General features: G+C 38.8%; 1 protein-coding gene across 4 annotated transcripts in view; it reads right to left on the bottom strand.

Annotated features, from left to right (window-relative positions):
• The window catches only part of SORCS1 (sortilin related VPS10 domain containing receptor 1), a 559,183-nt gene that overhangs the window by 72,505 nt on the left and 469,049 nt on the right, over nucleotides 1-17,629 (bottom strand). For all 4 annotated transcript variants that reach the window (XM_060034105.1, XM_060034102.1, XM_060034103.1 and 1 more), the window contains exon 18: nucleotides 8,581-8,752. In XM_060034105.1, coding sequence (XP_059890088.1) covers nucleotides 8,581-8,752 — 172 coding nt within the window. The remainder of the gene's footprint in view (nucleotides 1-8,580; nucleotides 8,753-17,629) is intronic.

Raw genomic sequence — 17,629 nt, 5'->3', positions numbered from 1 at the left:
ATTTCACCAGAAAACTCAGGTCTGACAAGGCCAGTGATGCCAGGAAGACCAGGCTATGGACCCACCAAATAATTTGATTGGATGCATATTTCGCCTTCACGCTCATGAAATACAGATGGCTTGACCCTTCTTTGAGGACTATGATCCTTGGAACTTGCCTAACTAAATATCCAAATACTTCTGGATCTAATGCTCAGACCAAGAATTTCCTATTAGAACATCACAAAATGGTTTAATCCTTCACTTGCAAATAAGCTGTAGCACCATGTGTTTAAATGAACAGCAAATTTCCAAATTTCATTTTTATATCTTCTGTACTTGTCTGGCTTAGCATGGAACAGAACACCATGAGTCAGGAGGAACACTTGGCTTGTGTAAGTAGACAAATGACCATAAGCAAAGGCCTCCTTACTCCTTCTGGATGTTGTGGTACCGAGAGGTCAGAACCTTGATCCATTGTGCTTTCAAAACCCTTTTTAGGTGGTAAAGGGCGTTGTTATACTGTTACCGCTATATGGTGTCTTCAGGAATCACCCCAGCAGCCTTTGGCAGGAAAACTATGGGGCTGCCCAATGACGTAAATTGTATAAATGTTTTTGAATGACTGAAAAAAAAAATCACTCTAAAAGTAAACATTCAGGTATGTCATAAGAACAAGTTACATTTTGAAAGAAAGAGTAGTAGGAAGATTCCTTTAGGAATAAACCTACAATGAGTTTCTCCTATTACTAAAATATGTAATAGAAATATGTTGGCCTTATTAGAAGAAAGAAAAACAAAGAGAGAAAAGCCATGATGAATTCTTTGAGAAAACTGTAGAACATGCATAAAATTTGGAAGAAGAAAATTCAAATTGCTCATAATCGTACCAACCAGAGATCACATTGCTACACTGGTGAATACCATATTAACCAATGATAACGTGTGTGCGCGTGCACACGCGTGCGCACACACACACACACACACACACACAATAACAACGGCAATACTGAAATTATTACACTGTTTTATGCTCTGCTGTCAACATTTTAAATAGCTTTCAGAACTTTTATACCCAGCATCACTTGGTGGACTTAATTGAGTCATGAGATCCTGTCTATGAAATGGACATTTGATTTCTTGCCCTGGATGTCACTTCATCACTTTTCCAAGTTATTAAGTTGTTATGAGATGTAAGTGACTTTACAGAGATCTATAGAAATCCACATCTCTATATGTGGAAGAGGTGCCCTACAGAAGGCAGGTGGTGACCTGAGAGTTAGAAGACCTGGTTGAATGCCCCTTGAAATGCATTTTACAATTGGACCTCAAGATGGGCAGATGATGATGATCCTAGTTGTCATTTCTAGGCCAGGTAAACTGTCGTTTTCATAATTCTATTATTCTTGTAATTGGCATTATTGGACATCCACACATATTCCAACATTCCTCCAGGCTGCTGAAATAATCTCCGCTCTTTGGCGAAGATGCAGAACTTATCCAAGTGCTGTTGTCACGTGATGGAGACTTCCCATTGCACATGAAATGTGGGTTACACAGTGGAATGAGCTGGTAAGACAGAGAGCCATGGAATAATGAATGGCAAAGTGCAAAGCCAGAAACCTGAGGAAGTTACACACTTGGGCAAGGACTCTGTGGTTTGGTGAAGCCCTGATTCAAGGGGTGGTGGACACCAGTGTTGGAGGGCCTGAAGCAGACAGGTTGAAAGATTGAAAATCCAAACTGAAGACCATTTCATGACTCCTGCCCTTGGGATATTCACTGTACTGGATCTCTCAGTAACGAGCCAAGTATCTCTCTTTGCTTGTCAAGGCAGACTGAAGTTCTTTGCAAACATCTATTCTCTGAAACCCTAAAGAATAGAAATACACCAACGCATGTGGACCAGTATTGAGGAGAGAGAACAGTAGAGCCTTAGAGAGAGCTGCTAACCTGAATACAACCTGAACTTCAGGCATCAGCCCTCTTAAAGACAACCTACATTGCCTGCCTCATTTCCTCCTTTTTAATCCAGAGCAACAAGGGGGAAGAAATGAAGGGCTCAATTACCTTGCTAGAGTCAAAGAGAATAAAGCTGAACAGAGTAAGGAATTATATATGCATGAGAAAGGCTCTTAAATCTCCATGGCTCACTGAAATCAGCTCCCATTCCTTTGTGTGGAAGAAGAAAACAGCTGAACCTTCTGAGTTGGATCTGGGCTGGAAAGTGACACCTGCCTGGACTTAACACTTCCTGCTAACTCTTTATGCCAACTCTTTCTGCAGATGAAAAAGTAGATCAGATTCCTTTATCAATTCAATAGATAAGTGTCTTGCAGACACAAAAAAATTATTAAAAGTCAACTTATCTATCATCCGATGGCTGGCAGCATCCTGCAGTATTTATGAAGTGCTATTACATTGTGGTTACTTTTATGTGGCCATAAGTCTTTCAATGTATGTGAAATTACAGCTCATTGAAATCCATTTAATGAGGACACAGCCTTCACGTTTCAGAGTTAAATCTCACAGAAGAAGTTATAATCATAAATTTTCCTTATTAAGTTCCAGTCTTTGTATGTAAATTGAAGTATTAAAACAATGACATGCGGATCAAAGTTTTTAATTTTAGTCCCTTGCCTCAGATTTAATTTAAAAGTCTTAAATTATGCAGCGAATTGCATCTCTTTATTCTTACAGCTATTTAAAACAGATTTAATTATTTCCCATAACATGCAGACACTACTTCTGCCTAGCAGTCCTCTCAAATGAATGCCTTCCAAATCAGTTTTGTTGAGTTCTTAAGACTGATTAGGCCCTTTGCCATCCATCCTGTGCCTTCAGGTTCTCACGGTGGATTTCTCTAGAAAGCCGAGCTATCACATTGAAAGTCAGACTCACTAGGTGCTCATTAGTGGTCCAGAGGACATCCATCTTAAGCAAATCTTCAGACAGAGATGCTACCTCTCATTTCTGGGGTCTCACTGCAAAACACCGTCAATTGGTTTCCTAAAATTCAGGTGTCGTAAATGTAAAATGTTCGGCTTCCTAAACACGACTTCATGGATTCCTCCTCTCCCTTCTTGGTTGGTTCCTGGATCAATGTTCTTTGTCCTTAAGAAAACAGTGATGTATAAATGCATAGTGTGAGTGTGAGTGTGTGTGTGCATATGTGTGTGTTCTTGGATCTGCCATAATGAGTGAGTCTGGGATGGAAGCAAGACTGGCTCCTTTGCCTTGTTGCTTCTCATGAAGATTCTTTTATTATGGTAAATTTGGAGAGAATCCTCAAAGCAGTAGGGATGGGGTTCCCAACACGGGAGCTTTTCATCAACTTCAATAGAATTATGCGGTTCTCTGAGTAACCAAGCTGTAGGATTTTGAAGGACTTGTGTTATGATGTCATTGTGTCACCTAGATGTGGGGGTGGGCTCACATGCTATTTACAAAAAGGGATTCCATTTCCTGCATTTGTCAAATCTGCAAAATTTTGGCTCACGCACATCCTATCGTACATGGAGTTACAAGTTGGCATCAGTGTACTTAGCCTTTGATTATCTTCAGTCAATAAGAAGTTCTCTTCTTTGCTCTGGTTTTAGCAAGGTTTTCATTGATATTCTTATGTCAGAATTAGGACATGCACTAGAACAGACTAAAGGAAGGGATCTGGATTTCAGATGAAGACTTTAACATGTTTGGGATGTTATTCAAATTTTAAGAGCCTTTTTCCTTTTAAGTTTAGACTTTATCTCTACACTCCTTGGGGAAGCCTATCCAAATCCACACACATTTATTGAGTTCCTATCACTATTGTAGGCATGGTAAGCAGAGATGCTAGAGCTGCAACCAGGCAGGATATGATTCCTATCTTAATAATATTGATCATTTATTGAGATGCCAAAAAAGGATGACTGCTATTATAGATCAGTAATATAGATATCTATGATAATCTAATGTAGATCATTATTATAATTTAATTAAGTAAATTAATTTTCTTTTTGTTTTGAATGAATACAAAATATTTAGTATTTTCCATTTTGTGTGTTTAGATTTTTACTTAAAACTTGATACAGCAGAGGTCCTAGTTAACCCAAAAACATGTAGTTCCACAAGCTGAAATATGTCCACTCATAAATGAAAAGTACATGACATAAAATTGGAACTCAGTAAAATATTTGTTGAAGAACAAATAAACACACATATCTAACTAGTTGGTGGAACGGTTCAGTCCTCAGGTCTCTAATGCTTTAGTTGATACGCATAGGAGATGGAGCCTACATGGAGGGGTTTGTATGTAAATAACTGGGGACAAAGAAAGGCGGGGGGGTTGCATCAGTCCCCAGTCCAACCTAGCCTCGCAGACAGAAGATAAGTCTAGAGGAGAAACCTGAACGAGGAATAAACCATGAGACACAGGATAATAAAATATTATACTGGCTTGGAGAGTCTTCTGCCCACATCTCATTAATCACACTACCGTGTCATATCAAAATGTAGCAGGGACTTCTTGGTCCCTTTGGCACCTGGAGGACTTGCTGCTTTAGGGGAATCAGAAGCATGGTATTAATATCCCTATAGTTATAAGGAACTGGCACTAGGTATGGGGGTAAATCAGATACTCTATTCAAAGTAAATTCAGGAGCAACAAATTCAAATGAGACGTGAACTCAGAGAAATTTTAAGGAGGATGTAGAGAACCCATGTATTACCAGTGGCACATGTCAGGAGTTTCTGTTTGTTTGGGTTTTAAATTTAATTTAGCAATATTATAACCTAATTCATAACCTAAGACTCAGGAGGAGTTTGGTATACATGGATGTTAAAGTCCTTGAGTACTGCGTTCATATCCTATGTTTTCCAACATTCTTTAGAGTGGATAAAACAGCACTAGATACACTGTAGCCATTCAATAAATTGCAAAGAGAAGGATTTGGACTCTCTCTTTGCTGAAATGGTTTTCAACAAGCTGATCTCAAGCCATGAATATTCTCAGAAAATCCAGGAGGAAACTCTTGATTTACATGTTGATGAGTGTCTAAGAATACAGCAGCAGCCACAGCGCCGACTGGCTTGGGCGTAGGTAATTTTGCCTGTTCTTTCTACCCGTGATCTTTGTTACTCCTGCCAAGCGTCTCTAGAGAGTCTTAGGAAATACATGAAGTTCTTTGCCAGAAAATGGTTGTTTCCGCCATAGAGAAGCAGTAGAAAGGCAGGAGAACATAGATCCTGGATTTGACTCCTGGCTCCATGACTTAGTAGCTGTGTGATCTTAGGTGAGTTACTCTGCCTTTCTGTGCTTCGGCTGTGCCATCTATAAAATGATAATGATAATATCAATACTTACTCGCATAGGGCTGCAGTGGGATCTAAATGAGACAAGCCATGAACCACTCATAGACTGGACCATAGTTAGTGCTCAGTCAATGGTGGACATCTGAGCCATTATCGGTTGGAGTTGACCAGGCCTGATTTCTTGTTTCAGATCTTGCTCTACTGTATTCTTCAAAAGGAAATAAAAATCTAAATTCTGAATCCTGCTCCAGCATTGGCATCTGCTGCTTCAAAAGATGATGTTCTTCTGAGTATCATAATGAGGTTCCTTATGTCTCTGGGAAAGGTACCTTCACCTTCATCATAGGATATAGGATTGGCCTGGAAAATGAATCCCTCCCTAACAGTTTTCTTTTCCCTTCTTGTTTAATGACCTAAATACTAAGTGTTTTATTTGAATTTCTAAAGTGATTTTTAAGTAAGCTTTTTGTGGAATATAGTACACATAAAAATATGCATATCGTTAAATACACAACTTGAATTTTACAAAGTGAATGTATTTATTAATCACCAAGAAATTGAAAATTGCTAATACCACCAAAATGCTCCCTTCCACTCCCCCTTCAAAGGTGATAATTATTCTCATTTCTATCACCATCAATCAGTTTTGCCTATTTTTTGCAGATTAATTAAGTAGGCTCACATAATATGCATTTTTTTCAGTCTGATTTCTTTAGCTCAATATCAGCTGTGAGATTCATTCACATTTCTGTGTGTAGCAGTAGCTTATCGTTGGATGCTATTCCAGTTTATATGTGAACTGGCATTTCTTCATGCTGATGTTGATCAACATCAGTAATGATATCTTTATTTTCTATAACTTCCAAATGCTTACTGCCTCCTATTGATGACTGCTGTGGGGTTAAATTTTATATCTTATCCCATATTCATAAACCTATTAATCATATCTCAGGCAACTGTTCTTTCCTCTGTTGCTTTGTTCCTGTTCTTGGTCCTGTTTCTTGATATATCTGTAATTATTTAAACACCCCAACTTTTATAGGCAAAAAACAAGGAAGGCCTCTGATGTATGTTATTTTCCTAAGGAGGATTTGTTATAGCTTCTGACAGACATTTAAAATGGGGGGAAATCACTCTAGCCCTTCAAATGTCAGTTGTGATTTCAGGGTGTAGAGAGTCTGGTCTAATTCTGTTTTGTCCTTACTCCTAGCATAGAGCTTTCCAGAAGTCTCCAGAACCTAGTCTGGGATCGTTCATCAGGGCTTTCCTCTTGATAGTCCCTAACCTCACATTTTTTATCTCCCCCAAATGTAATACTTCTAAAACCTATGTTTGACTTCACATCCTCTTAACTGACTACTTTCTATTTTGTCTGTATCCCTCAGATATTGTCAAATAACTCAAGGGAACAAAAGACACAGAATATTCTATGACTTCTCTATGCTTTCCTTCTCTCTGTGTTTTGACATCATCAGTCCCAGCTGACTTGGTAACCCTGAAGTCCAACCTCTATCTTCCCAGGCTTGTAAGTCCACCAACAGATGTTTAGCCAACACTTTTCACCTCACCTTCTGAAAGAAAGGTGAGAATCTCTGAAATCTGGAATCTGAAAATCTGACCTCTTATGCAGTATGATGTATGAATTGGCAAGGTTCTTGAGGGGAAATACAGCATAAAATGTTAGACTCATGACAATGAATTTTCCATCTCTCAAGAAAAGAACTGTAGCTTCTCAAATCCTCTTTCTCCTTCTGTGTGTATGCCTGCCTCTCTCTTTCCCACTCTCTCTCTCACTCTTGCTCTAAATAATACATAAATATCTGGTTTGCAGCAAGCTAGTCTGTCATAGCCTCAGGCAGAAGTCCCCATAGATTTATTTCTGTGAAATGCAAGCAACTCCAATTGGTCTAAATTGGCCCATCTCTTCCTAGTTCCAACTGAAGAACTTTGGGGACCATTAGTATTTAGAAAACTGAGTATGGTTAAAAGGCACTTATTAAGGGGATAGTAGAAAAGAGTATTAGGTTAGAGTAGTGGTTTTCTAAGTGGTCCTTGAACTAAAAGCAACAGCATCATCAGAGCCAGGGTTGCAAACTCATTTAGTTCACAGTTTTTTCTACAGGAATTAAAATACTAAGTATTTTGAGTAAACCTGACAATGTAATCCTAACTGCTTCATCTTTTCCCCTTCAAGTCACACTCTAGAACCTCTCAGACTGGTCTATCCCTCTTGATGTTGCCCTTGTTTCCTTCTTTTTTTTTTTTTTTCTTTTCTTGAAGCATGATACGTAACCTATCACCTTGTTAGAAATGCATACTCCTGGGTCCTACCTCAACCTACTGCATCAATCTTTGGCGATGGAGCCCAGGAAACTGTTTTAACATGCCCACCAGGTAATTCCTATGCATATTAAAGGCTGAGAGCCACTGGGCTATCAGAAGAGGATGGGGTAAGTCAGTGTTGTATATCTTCATCCTGGTGTCATTATGAACTTTTAAAATCCCATTGTATTCACAAGGCCTAGCACAGTGTTGGCCATATTTTAGGTATTCAGAAAACATGGTTGAAGGTAGCATATCTGATTTAATAATTGAGATAATTTTATGAAAGTGTTTATCCTTTAGAGATCATCTTCCTCATTTACAAGATGACAAACACACCTGTGTACATTCTAAAATATATAACATAAATGTCATCTTATCCTACCATCTAAATACTCATAAATTTCAGACAATCATAATTTGGCAAATAATAACTGATGCTTATAATATCCCTGAGGTGTTATTAAAAAATAAACCTATTAATTGTCAAAGAAATTATACTCAATTATGTTTGATTGGCCTTGATGCTGTATGTATGACCAGCATGTTGCCTTTAGAAAGAAAAGCCAAGACTTCAGGTTAAGAGAAGACAGCATTAGCAGCTTTTAGATTAGTTCAGTATGTATGTGTGTTAAGTTATTACAGGAATATCATTGAGGTATTCTGAGAATACATTTTGCTAAAAGTGCCAACAAGGCAAGGTTAAATCCAAAGAGAATGCCCAGCAAGTGACAGATTCAGTGAGAGAAGAACAACTTACAATGAAATTAAAATAATTGAAGAAATGTGTCAGAGAAAGTGAAATGATAACAACAACATAAACCAAGGAACTAAAAGTAGAATAAAAATTTTAAACAAAATTTAAAATTAAAAAAAAAAAAATATATATATGTAAACCAAGACAAAAAGACATGTAAAGGGAGCCATGACTCCTTAGGAAAAATCACTGCCTCTAGAAGGTAGAGGGGAGACGGGCCTCGGTCCTACCTCTTCCAGCTGCACCACGAGAGTAACATTGTGCCCTTGTTCCGCTGTCAGCTTTCCATCAGCGGTGACGATCCGGAGCCCCCGCGGGGCCTTCCCTGGGCACTTCTGTGGTTTGGCCGTGTACTGTTCTCTCACCCCATCAGTGCAGTTATTGGAAACCACCTTTCTATACCTAAATGGAAAAAAAGAAGGTCAAATTGTAATCCCGCTCATGATAATTTGGATCACTCCCAACTTTTTAAATAAATTTTTATTTATTTATTTTTGGCTGTGTTGGGTCTTCGTTTCTGTGCGAGGGCTTTCTCTAGTTGCGGCGAGCGGGGGCCACTCTTCATTGCGGTGTGCGGGCCTCTCGCCATCGTGGCCTCTCTTGTTGCGGAGCACAGGCTCCAGATGCGCAGGCTCAGCAGTTGTGGCTCACGGGCCCAGGTGCTCTGCGACATGTGGGATCTTCCCAGACCAGGGTTCGAACCTGTGTCCTCTGCATTGGCAGGCAGATTCTCAACCACTGTACCACCAGCGAAGCCCCACTCCCAACTTTTGAAGCTGAACCTTCTGCTTAGTCTTGAGGGCTATCAATAACTACCTTTCCTGTTGCTCTGAAGATTACAGTTTATTCATAGAAAGTACCCAACAGAGAGCCAAATCGTCATACGAACACACTGTATCTATTATTAACATTTTAATTTTCTGCTTTTATTTACTTAGTTAATCGATGAATCAAATCAATTCACTTTGGAGCTGTGGGAAATGCATAGCAGCAGTAGAAGACATGGTCCTTCCTTGCCCTCAATAAATTTATAATCTAGCTGAAAAGATATACATGGATAATCTAGGAGATACTTCAAAGGCTATATAATTAAGGGTTAGAATGAGTAATAGATATTGCAAAGGAATGTGTAGTTCGGAGAAAGAACAGACTCTTACGCATTATATGCCTCAACAGTAGATACCATACAAGATGCTGTACTAATGGTACAGTGCAGAAAGTTGGCTAAATTTGATAGTTTTTAGTCAATATCTCATGAGGAGTTATACTGCCGAAACAGTTGAAACCTCACATTAAGGAGACTTCAGTCAACAGATAAGTAAATTCTTCCAACTGTTTTGCTTTTTTCTTCTTGTTTTAGCTTTAATAAGAAGAAAAAAGAAAAAGAATTATCCTACAAATTTATCCTATACAATTGATCAGATTCAGAGTAAATTAGAATCTGTGGGTTTTAAACAACTATCCTTTAAGACTTCTGAGGTTCAGTGTTATCTATTCATGATCTTTTTTTGTGTGGAGTCCACAGCAACAGCTTTGTGTATTCATGTATTTGATTTCTCAAGTCTACCTGCTTGAAGTTATTGGTAGAGCTCACAATGGAAGCAATCAAAGTCCAAGGTCTTTCCATTCTTCTAGACCAGGAGTTGACAAAACTTTTTACATAAAAGGGAGTAAATGTTTTAGCTTTGTAGGTTATATAGTTTTTATCACAAGTATTTAGCTCTTTGGTTGTAAAACAAAAGTGGACATAGTGCACGAAAGAATGATTGCATCTGGATTCTAATAAAATTTTATTTACAAAATCTGGTAGTGTGCAGGCCTGCAGACTATTATTTTCCAACCCGTTCAAATCTAGCCAAAGTCCTTTCTCTGTCCCTAAATCTCTAGAATGACTACCTAAAAGCAAGGTTGAGAAAATAAAATTAAATACTGTCTGGGAAAGTGCTTTGAACACTGTGGATCACTGTGAGGCCAGTTATTAATATGAAGCTCACCTCACAGGGCAGTTCTAAGGATGAAATAGATTAATGTACACAGACCACTTAAAACACCCCTGACAATTAGCAAGTGCTTATGAAATGCTGTCAATTATTTTTATTTAACATTATTATTTATCCTACCTGTTCACAACCTTCATGGATTCCACTTTCTTTAGGACAAGTCAAAAATCCTCTGATCTTGCGAAAGAAGCCTTTGTTTTACTTTTCTGGACTCTTTCTTCCCAACTAGCTCATTCTGCCAAACTTCTCTTTTCCACCCTCTTGAAAGTACTTCCTTTCTTTTGTTCTTTCTGCTTCCATGTCCTCCTGTATGCCTTATCAGCTGCCTAAAACGTACCCACACTTTATTTTATTTTTTGAATTTTATTTATTTTTTTATACAGCAGGTTCTTATTAGTTATCCATTTTACATATATTAGTGTATATATGTCAATCTCAATCTCCCAATTCATCACACCACTACTCACTCCCCCTGCTGCTTTCCCCCTTGGTGTCCATACGTTTGCTCTCTACATCTGTGTCTCAATTTCTGCCCTGCAAACCGGTTCATCTGTACCATTTTTCTAGGTTCCACATATATGCGTTAATGTACGATATTTGTTTTTCTCTTTCTGACTTACTTCACTCTGTATGACAGTCTCTAGATTCATCCACGTCTCTACAAATGACACAATTTCGTTCCTTTTTATGGCTGAGTAATATTCCATTGTATATATGTACCACATCTTCTTTATCCATTCGTCCTTCAATTGGCATTTAGGTTGCTTCCATGACCTGGCTATTGTAAATAGTGCTGCAAGGAACATTGGGGTGCATGTCTCTTTTTGAATTATGGTTTTCTCTGGGTATATGCCCAGTAGTGGGATTGCTGGGTCATATGGTAATTCAATTTTTAGGTGTTTTTTTTTTTTTTTTTTGGGTACACGGGTCTCTCACTGTTGTGGCCTCTCCCGTTGCGGAGCACAGGCTAGGGACGCGCAGGCTCAGCGGCCATGGCTCACAGGCCTAGCCGCTCCACGGCATGTGGGATCTTCCCAGACAGGGGCACGAACCAGCGTCCCCTGCATCGGCAGGCGGACTCTCAACCACTGCGCCACCAGGGAAGCCCCAATTTTTAGTTTTTTAAGGAACCTCCATACTGTTCTCCATAGTGGCTGTATCAATTTACATTCCCACCAACAGTGCAAGAGGGTTCCCTTTTCCCCACACCCTCTCCAGCATTTGTTGTTTGTAGATTTTCTGATGATGGCCATTCTAACTGGTGTGAGGTGATACCTCATTGTAGTTTTGATTTGCATTTCTCTAATAATTAGTGATGTTGAGCAGCTTTTCATGTGCTTCTTGGTCATCTGTATGTCTTCTTTGGAGAAATGTCTGTTTAGGTCTTCTGCCCATTTTTGGATTGGGTTGCTTGTTTTTTTAATATTGAGCTGCATGAGCTGTTTATATACTTGGGAGATTAATCCTTTGTCTGCTGATTCATTTGCAAATATTTGCTCCCATTCTGAGGGTTGTCTTTTCATATTGTTTGCAGTTTCCTTTGCTGTGTAAAAGCTTTTAAGTTTCATTAGGTCCTATTTGTTTATTTTTGTTCTCATTATCATTACTCTAGGAGGTGGGTCAAAAAAGATCTTGCTGTGATTTATGTCAAAGAGTGTTCTTCCTATGTTTTCCTCTAACAGTTTTATAGTGTCCGGTCTTACATTTAGGTCTCTAATCCATTTTGAGTTTATTTTTGTGTATGGTGTTAGGGAGTGTTCTAATTTCATTCTTTTACATGTAGCTATCCAGTTTTCCCAGCACCACTTATTGAAGAGACTGTCTTTTCTCCATTGTATACCCTTGCCTCCTTTGTCATAGACTAGTTAACCATAGGTGCGTGGGTTTATCTCTGGGCTTTCTATCATGTTCCATTGAGCTATATTTGTTTTTATGCCAGGACCATATTGTCTTGATTACTGTAGCTTTGTAGTATAGTCTGAAGTCAGGGAGTCTGATTCTTCCAGCTCTATTTTTTTCCCTCAAGACTGCTTTGGCTATTCGGTGTCTTCTGTGTCTCCATACAAATTTTAAGATTTTTTGTTCTAGTTGTGTAAAAAATGCCATTGATAATTTGATAGGGATTGCAATGAATCTGTAGATTGCTTTGGGTAGTAGAGTCATTTTCACAATATTGATTCTTCCAATCCAAGAACATGGTATATCTCTCCATCTATTTGTATCATCTTTAATTTCTTTCATCAGTGTCTTATAGTTTTCTGCATACAGTTCTTTAGTCTCCCTAGGTAGGTTTATTCTTAGGTATTTTATTCTTTTGGTTACAATGGTAAATGGGAGTGTTTCCTTAATATTTCTTTCAGATTTATCATCATTAGTGTATAGAAATGCAAGAGACTTCTGTGCAATAATTTTGTATCCTGCAACTTTATTAAATTCATTGGTTAGCTCTAGTAGTTTTCTGGTGGCATCTTTAGGATTCTCTATGTATAGTATCATGTCATCTGCAAACAGTGACAGGTTTACTTCTTCTTTTACAATTTGTATTTTTAAATTTCTTTTTCTTCTCTGATTACCATGGCTAGGACTTCCAGAACTACGTTGAATAATAGTGGTGAGAGTGGACATCCTTGTCTTGTTCCTGATCTTAGAGGAAATGCTTTCAGTTTTTCACCATTGAGAATGATGTTTGCTGTGGGTTTGTCATATATGGCCTTTATTATGTTGAGGTAGGTTCCCTCTATGTCCATTTTCTGGAGAGTTTGTATCATAAGTGGGTGTTGAATTTTGTTGAAAGCTTTTTCTGCATCTATTGAGATGATCATATGGTTTTTATTCTTCAGTTTGTTAATATGGTGTATCACATTGATTGATTTGTGTATATTGAAGAATCCTTGCATCCCTGGGATAAATCTCACTTGATCATGCGGTATGATTCTTTTAATGTGTTGTTGGATTCTGTTTGCTAGCATTTTGTTGAGGATTTTTGCAACTATGTTCATCAGTGATATTGGTCTGTAGTTTTCTTTCTTTGTGACATCTTTGTCTGGCTTTGGTATCAGGGTGATGGTGGCCTCGTAGAATGAGTCTGGGAGTGTTCCTCTCTCTGCTATATTTTGGAAGAGTTTGAGAAGGAGAGGTGTTAATTCTTCTCTAAATGTTTGAGAGAATTCGCCTGTGAAGCCATCTGGTCCTGGGCATTTCTTTGTTGGAAGATTTTTAATCATATCAATTTCAGTGCTTGCGATTGGTCTGTTTATATTTTCTATTTCTTCCTAGTTCAGTCTCGGAAGGTTGCGCTTTTCTAAGAATTTGTCCATTTCTTCCAGGTTGCCCATTTTATTGGCATATAGTTGCTTGTAGTAATCTTTCATGATCCTTTGTATTTCTGCAGTGTCAGTTGTTACTTCTCCTTTTTCATTTCTAATTCTATTGATTTGAGTCTTCTCCCTTTTTTTCTTGATGAGTCTGGCTAATGGTTTATCTACCTTGTTTATCTTCTCAAAGAACTAGCTTTTAGTTTTATTGATCTTTGCTATTGTTTTCTTTGTTTCTAGTTCATTTATTTCTGCTCTGATCTTTATGATTTCTTTCCTTCTGCTAACTTTGGGTTTTGTTTGTTCTTCTTTCTCTAGTTTTTTGGTGTAAGGTTAGATTGTTTATTTGAGATGTTTCTTGTTTCTTGAGGTAGGCTTGTATTGCTATAAACTTCCCTCTTAGAGCTGCTTTTGCTGCATCTCATAGGTTTTGGATCATGGTGTTTTCATTGTCATTTGTCTCTAGGGATTTTTTGATTTCCTCTCTGATTTCTTCAGTGATCTCTTGGCTATTTAGTAATGTATAGTTTAGCCTCCATGTGTCTGTGTTTTTTACGTTTTTTTCCCTGTAACTGATTTCTAATCTCATAGTGTTGTAGTCAGAAGAGATGCCTGATATGATTTCAATTTTCTTAAATTTACTTAGGCTTGATTTGTGACCCAAGATGTGATCTATCCTAGAGAATGTTCCACGTGCACTTGAGAAGAAAGTGTAATCTGCTGTTTTTTGGATCAAATGTCCTATAAATATCAATTAAATCTATCTGGTCTATTGTGTTATTTAAAGCTTGTGTTTCCTTATTAATTTTCTGTTTGGATCATCTGTCCATTGGTGTAAGTGAGGTGTTAAAGTTCCCCATTATTATTGTGTTACTGTTGATTTCCTCTTTTATAGGTGTTAGCAGTTGCCTTATGTATTGAGGTGCTCCAACGTTGGGTGCATATATATTTAGAATTGTTATATGATCTTGGACTGATCCCTTGATCATTATGTAGTGTCCTTCCTTGTCTTTTGCAACATTCTTTATCTTAAAGTCTATTTTATCTGATATGAGTATCACTCCTCCAGCTTTCTTTTGATTTCCATTTGCATGGAATATCTTTCTCTATCCCCTCACTTTCAGTCTGTATGTGTCCATAGGTCTGAAGTGGGTCTGTTGTAGACAGCATACATATGGGGGTTTTTTTGGTATCCATTCAGCGAGCCTGTGTCTTTTGGTTGGAGCATTTAATCCATTCATGTTTAAGATAATTATTGATATGTATGTCCCTATTATCATTTGCTTAACTGTTTTGGATTTGTTTTTGTAGGTCCTGTTCTTCTCTTGTGTTTCCTACTTAGAGAAGTTCCTTTAGCATTTGTTGTAGAGCTGGTTTGGTGGTGCTGAATTCTCTTTGCTTTTGCTTGTCTGTAATGGTTTTCTCTATTGAATCTGAATGAGATCCTTGCCAGGTAGAGTAATCGTTGTTGTAGGTTCTTCCCTTTCATCACTTTAAATATGTTATGCCACTCCCTTCTGGCTTGTAGAGTTTCTGCTGAGAAATCAGCTGTTAACCTTATGGGAGTTCCCTTGTATGTTATTTGTCGTATTTCCCTTGCTGCTTTCAATAATTTTTCTTTGTCTTTAATTTTTTCCAATTTGATTACTAAGTGTCTTGGTGTGTTTTCCTTGGGTTTATCCTGTATGGGACTCTGTGCATTTCCTGGATTTGGGTGGCTATTTCCTTTCCCATGTTAGGGAAGTTTTCGACTATAATCTCTTCAAATATTTTTTCAGGTCCTTTCTCTCTCTCTTCTCCTTCTGGGACCCCCTATAATGTGAATGCTGTTGCCTTTAACGTTGTCCCAGAGGTCTACTAGGCTGTCTTCATTTCTTTTCATTCTTTTTTCTTTATTCTGTTCCGCAGCAGCGAATTCTACCATTCTGTCTTCCAGGTCACTTATCCATTCTTCTGCCTCTGTTATTCTGCCATTGATTCCTTCTAGTGTATTTTTCATTTCAGTTATTGTATTGTTCATCTGTTTGTTTGTTCTTTAATTCTTCTAGGTGTTGTTAAACATTTCTTGCATCTTCTCTGTCTTTGCCTCCATTCTTTTTTCTGAGGTCCTGGATCATCTTCAGTATCATTATTCTGAATTCTTTTTCTGAAAGGTTGCCTAACTCCACTTCTTTTAGTTGTTCTTCTGAATTCTTTTTCTGGAAGGTTGCCTATCTCCACTTGTTTTAGTTGTTCTTCTGGGGCTTTATCTTGTTCCTTTATCTGGTACATAGCCCTCTGCCTTTTCATCTTGTCTATCTCTCTGTGAATGTGGTTTTTGTTCCACAGGCTGCAGGATTGTAGTTTTTCTTGCTTCTGCTGTCTGTCCTCTGGTGGATGAGGCTATCTAAGATGCTTGAGCAAGCTTCCTGATGGGAGGGACTGGTATTGGGTAGAGCTGGCTGTTGCTCTGGTGGGCAGAGCTCAGTAAAACGTTAATCCACTTGTCTGCTGATGGTTGGGGCTGGGTTCACTCCCTGTTTGTTGTTTGGCCTGAGGCTACCCAACACTGGAGCCTACCTGGGCTCTTTCATGGGGCTAATGGCGGACTCTGGGAGGGCTCAAGCTAAGGCGTACTTCCCAGAACTTCTGCTGTCAGTGCCCTTGTCATCACGGTGAGACACAGCCACCCCCCACCTCTGCAGGAGACCCTCCAACACTAGCAGGTAGGTCTAGTTCACTCTCCTATAGGGTCACTGCTCCTTCCCCTGGGTCCCGATGTGAACACTACTTTGTGTGTGCCCTCCAAGAGTGGAGTCTTTGTTTCCCCCAGTCCTGTTGAAGTCCTGCAATCAAATCCTGCTAGCCTTCAAAGTCTGATTCTCTAGGAATTCCTCCTCCCATTGCCGGATGTGCAGGTTGGGAAGCCTGACGTGGGGCTCAGAACCTTCACTCCAGTGGGTGGACTTCTGTGGTATAAGTGTTCTCCAGTTTGTGAGTCACCCACCCAGCAGTTATGGGATTTGATTTTATTGTGATTGTGCCCCTCCTACCATCTCACTGTGGCTTCTCCTTTGTCTTTGGATGTGGGGTATCTTTTTTGGTGAGTTCCAGTCTCTTCCTTTCAACGATTGGTCAGTAGTTAGTTGTGATTCTGGTGCTCTCACAAGAGGGAGTGAGAGCATGTCCTTCTACTCTGCCAGCTTGAACCAATCTCCCTTATCCACACTTTAAGTGGCAGCTTACCTCCTGTCTTTTCCTGACTATGATAGTAAAATCATAAGAAGTTCATATTTAGAGAGTGCTTAATATGTTCTAGTCATTGTACTAAGTTCTTAACATGATTTGCCTCCAGAATATCCCTAATAACAAAGGTATTATTATTCCCAATATACAGATGAAATTAACATTCATAGAACTTAACTAGTTTTCTCAAGACCACACAGTTAGGACCCTAGATAATTTGTCTCTAGAATATATGTACTCTTTACCACTGCACTCTACTGCCTCTTTAACTGGAGTGAGATATGTCCTCTAAGCTCTTACAGGAATCCTTATGATTTACTTGATAGGAGTCATTTATGCCTTTTATGATTTTCTTCCTGTGTGACTGTGAACTTTAAGCTCCTAGAGAGCATCCTTGTGCCCCAGACATGCAAGGCTGATAATCAGGAGGTTGACACTGGGATGACTGTACGAGGTTAAATGTGGAAATATCTGCCTAACAGTTGGGTCTTACCACTGCCCGAAACCCTTCAAGCATCTCACCCACCAACCCAACTATGTTGACCCCTATCCTTGGAGTCCCTGCTTCTCCTGGCAATCCAGAAGCAAATGGGTTAATACCTAGAACACCAGGAAACCTCCCAAACCCTGCTCCCGCACTAAGATCCCTACTCATTCTGATAGGTCATTGTCCTATCTGAGCATCTTGAACATCACCCCATCTGGTATTTTGAAAAGTCCATTGTAGATGCTTATGACTG

Source organism: Delphinus delphis, chromosome 16 (assembly GCF_949987515.2).
Source record: "Delphinus delphis chromosome 16, mDelDel1.2, whole genome shotgun sequence".
In the NCBI taxonomy this organism is placed as follows: domain Eukaryota; kingdom Metazoa; phylum Chordata; class Mammalia; order Artiodactyla; family Delphinidae; genus Delphinus; species Delphinus delphis.
The sequence above is the reverse complement of the archived record's forward strand: the minus strand, read 5'-3'. Positions and strand labels throughout refer to the sequence as shown.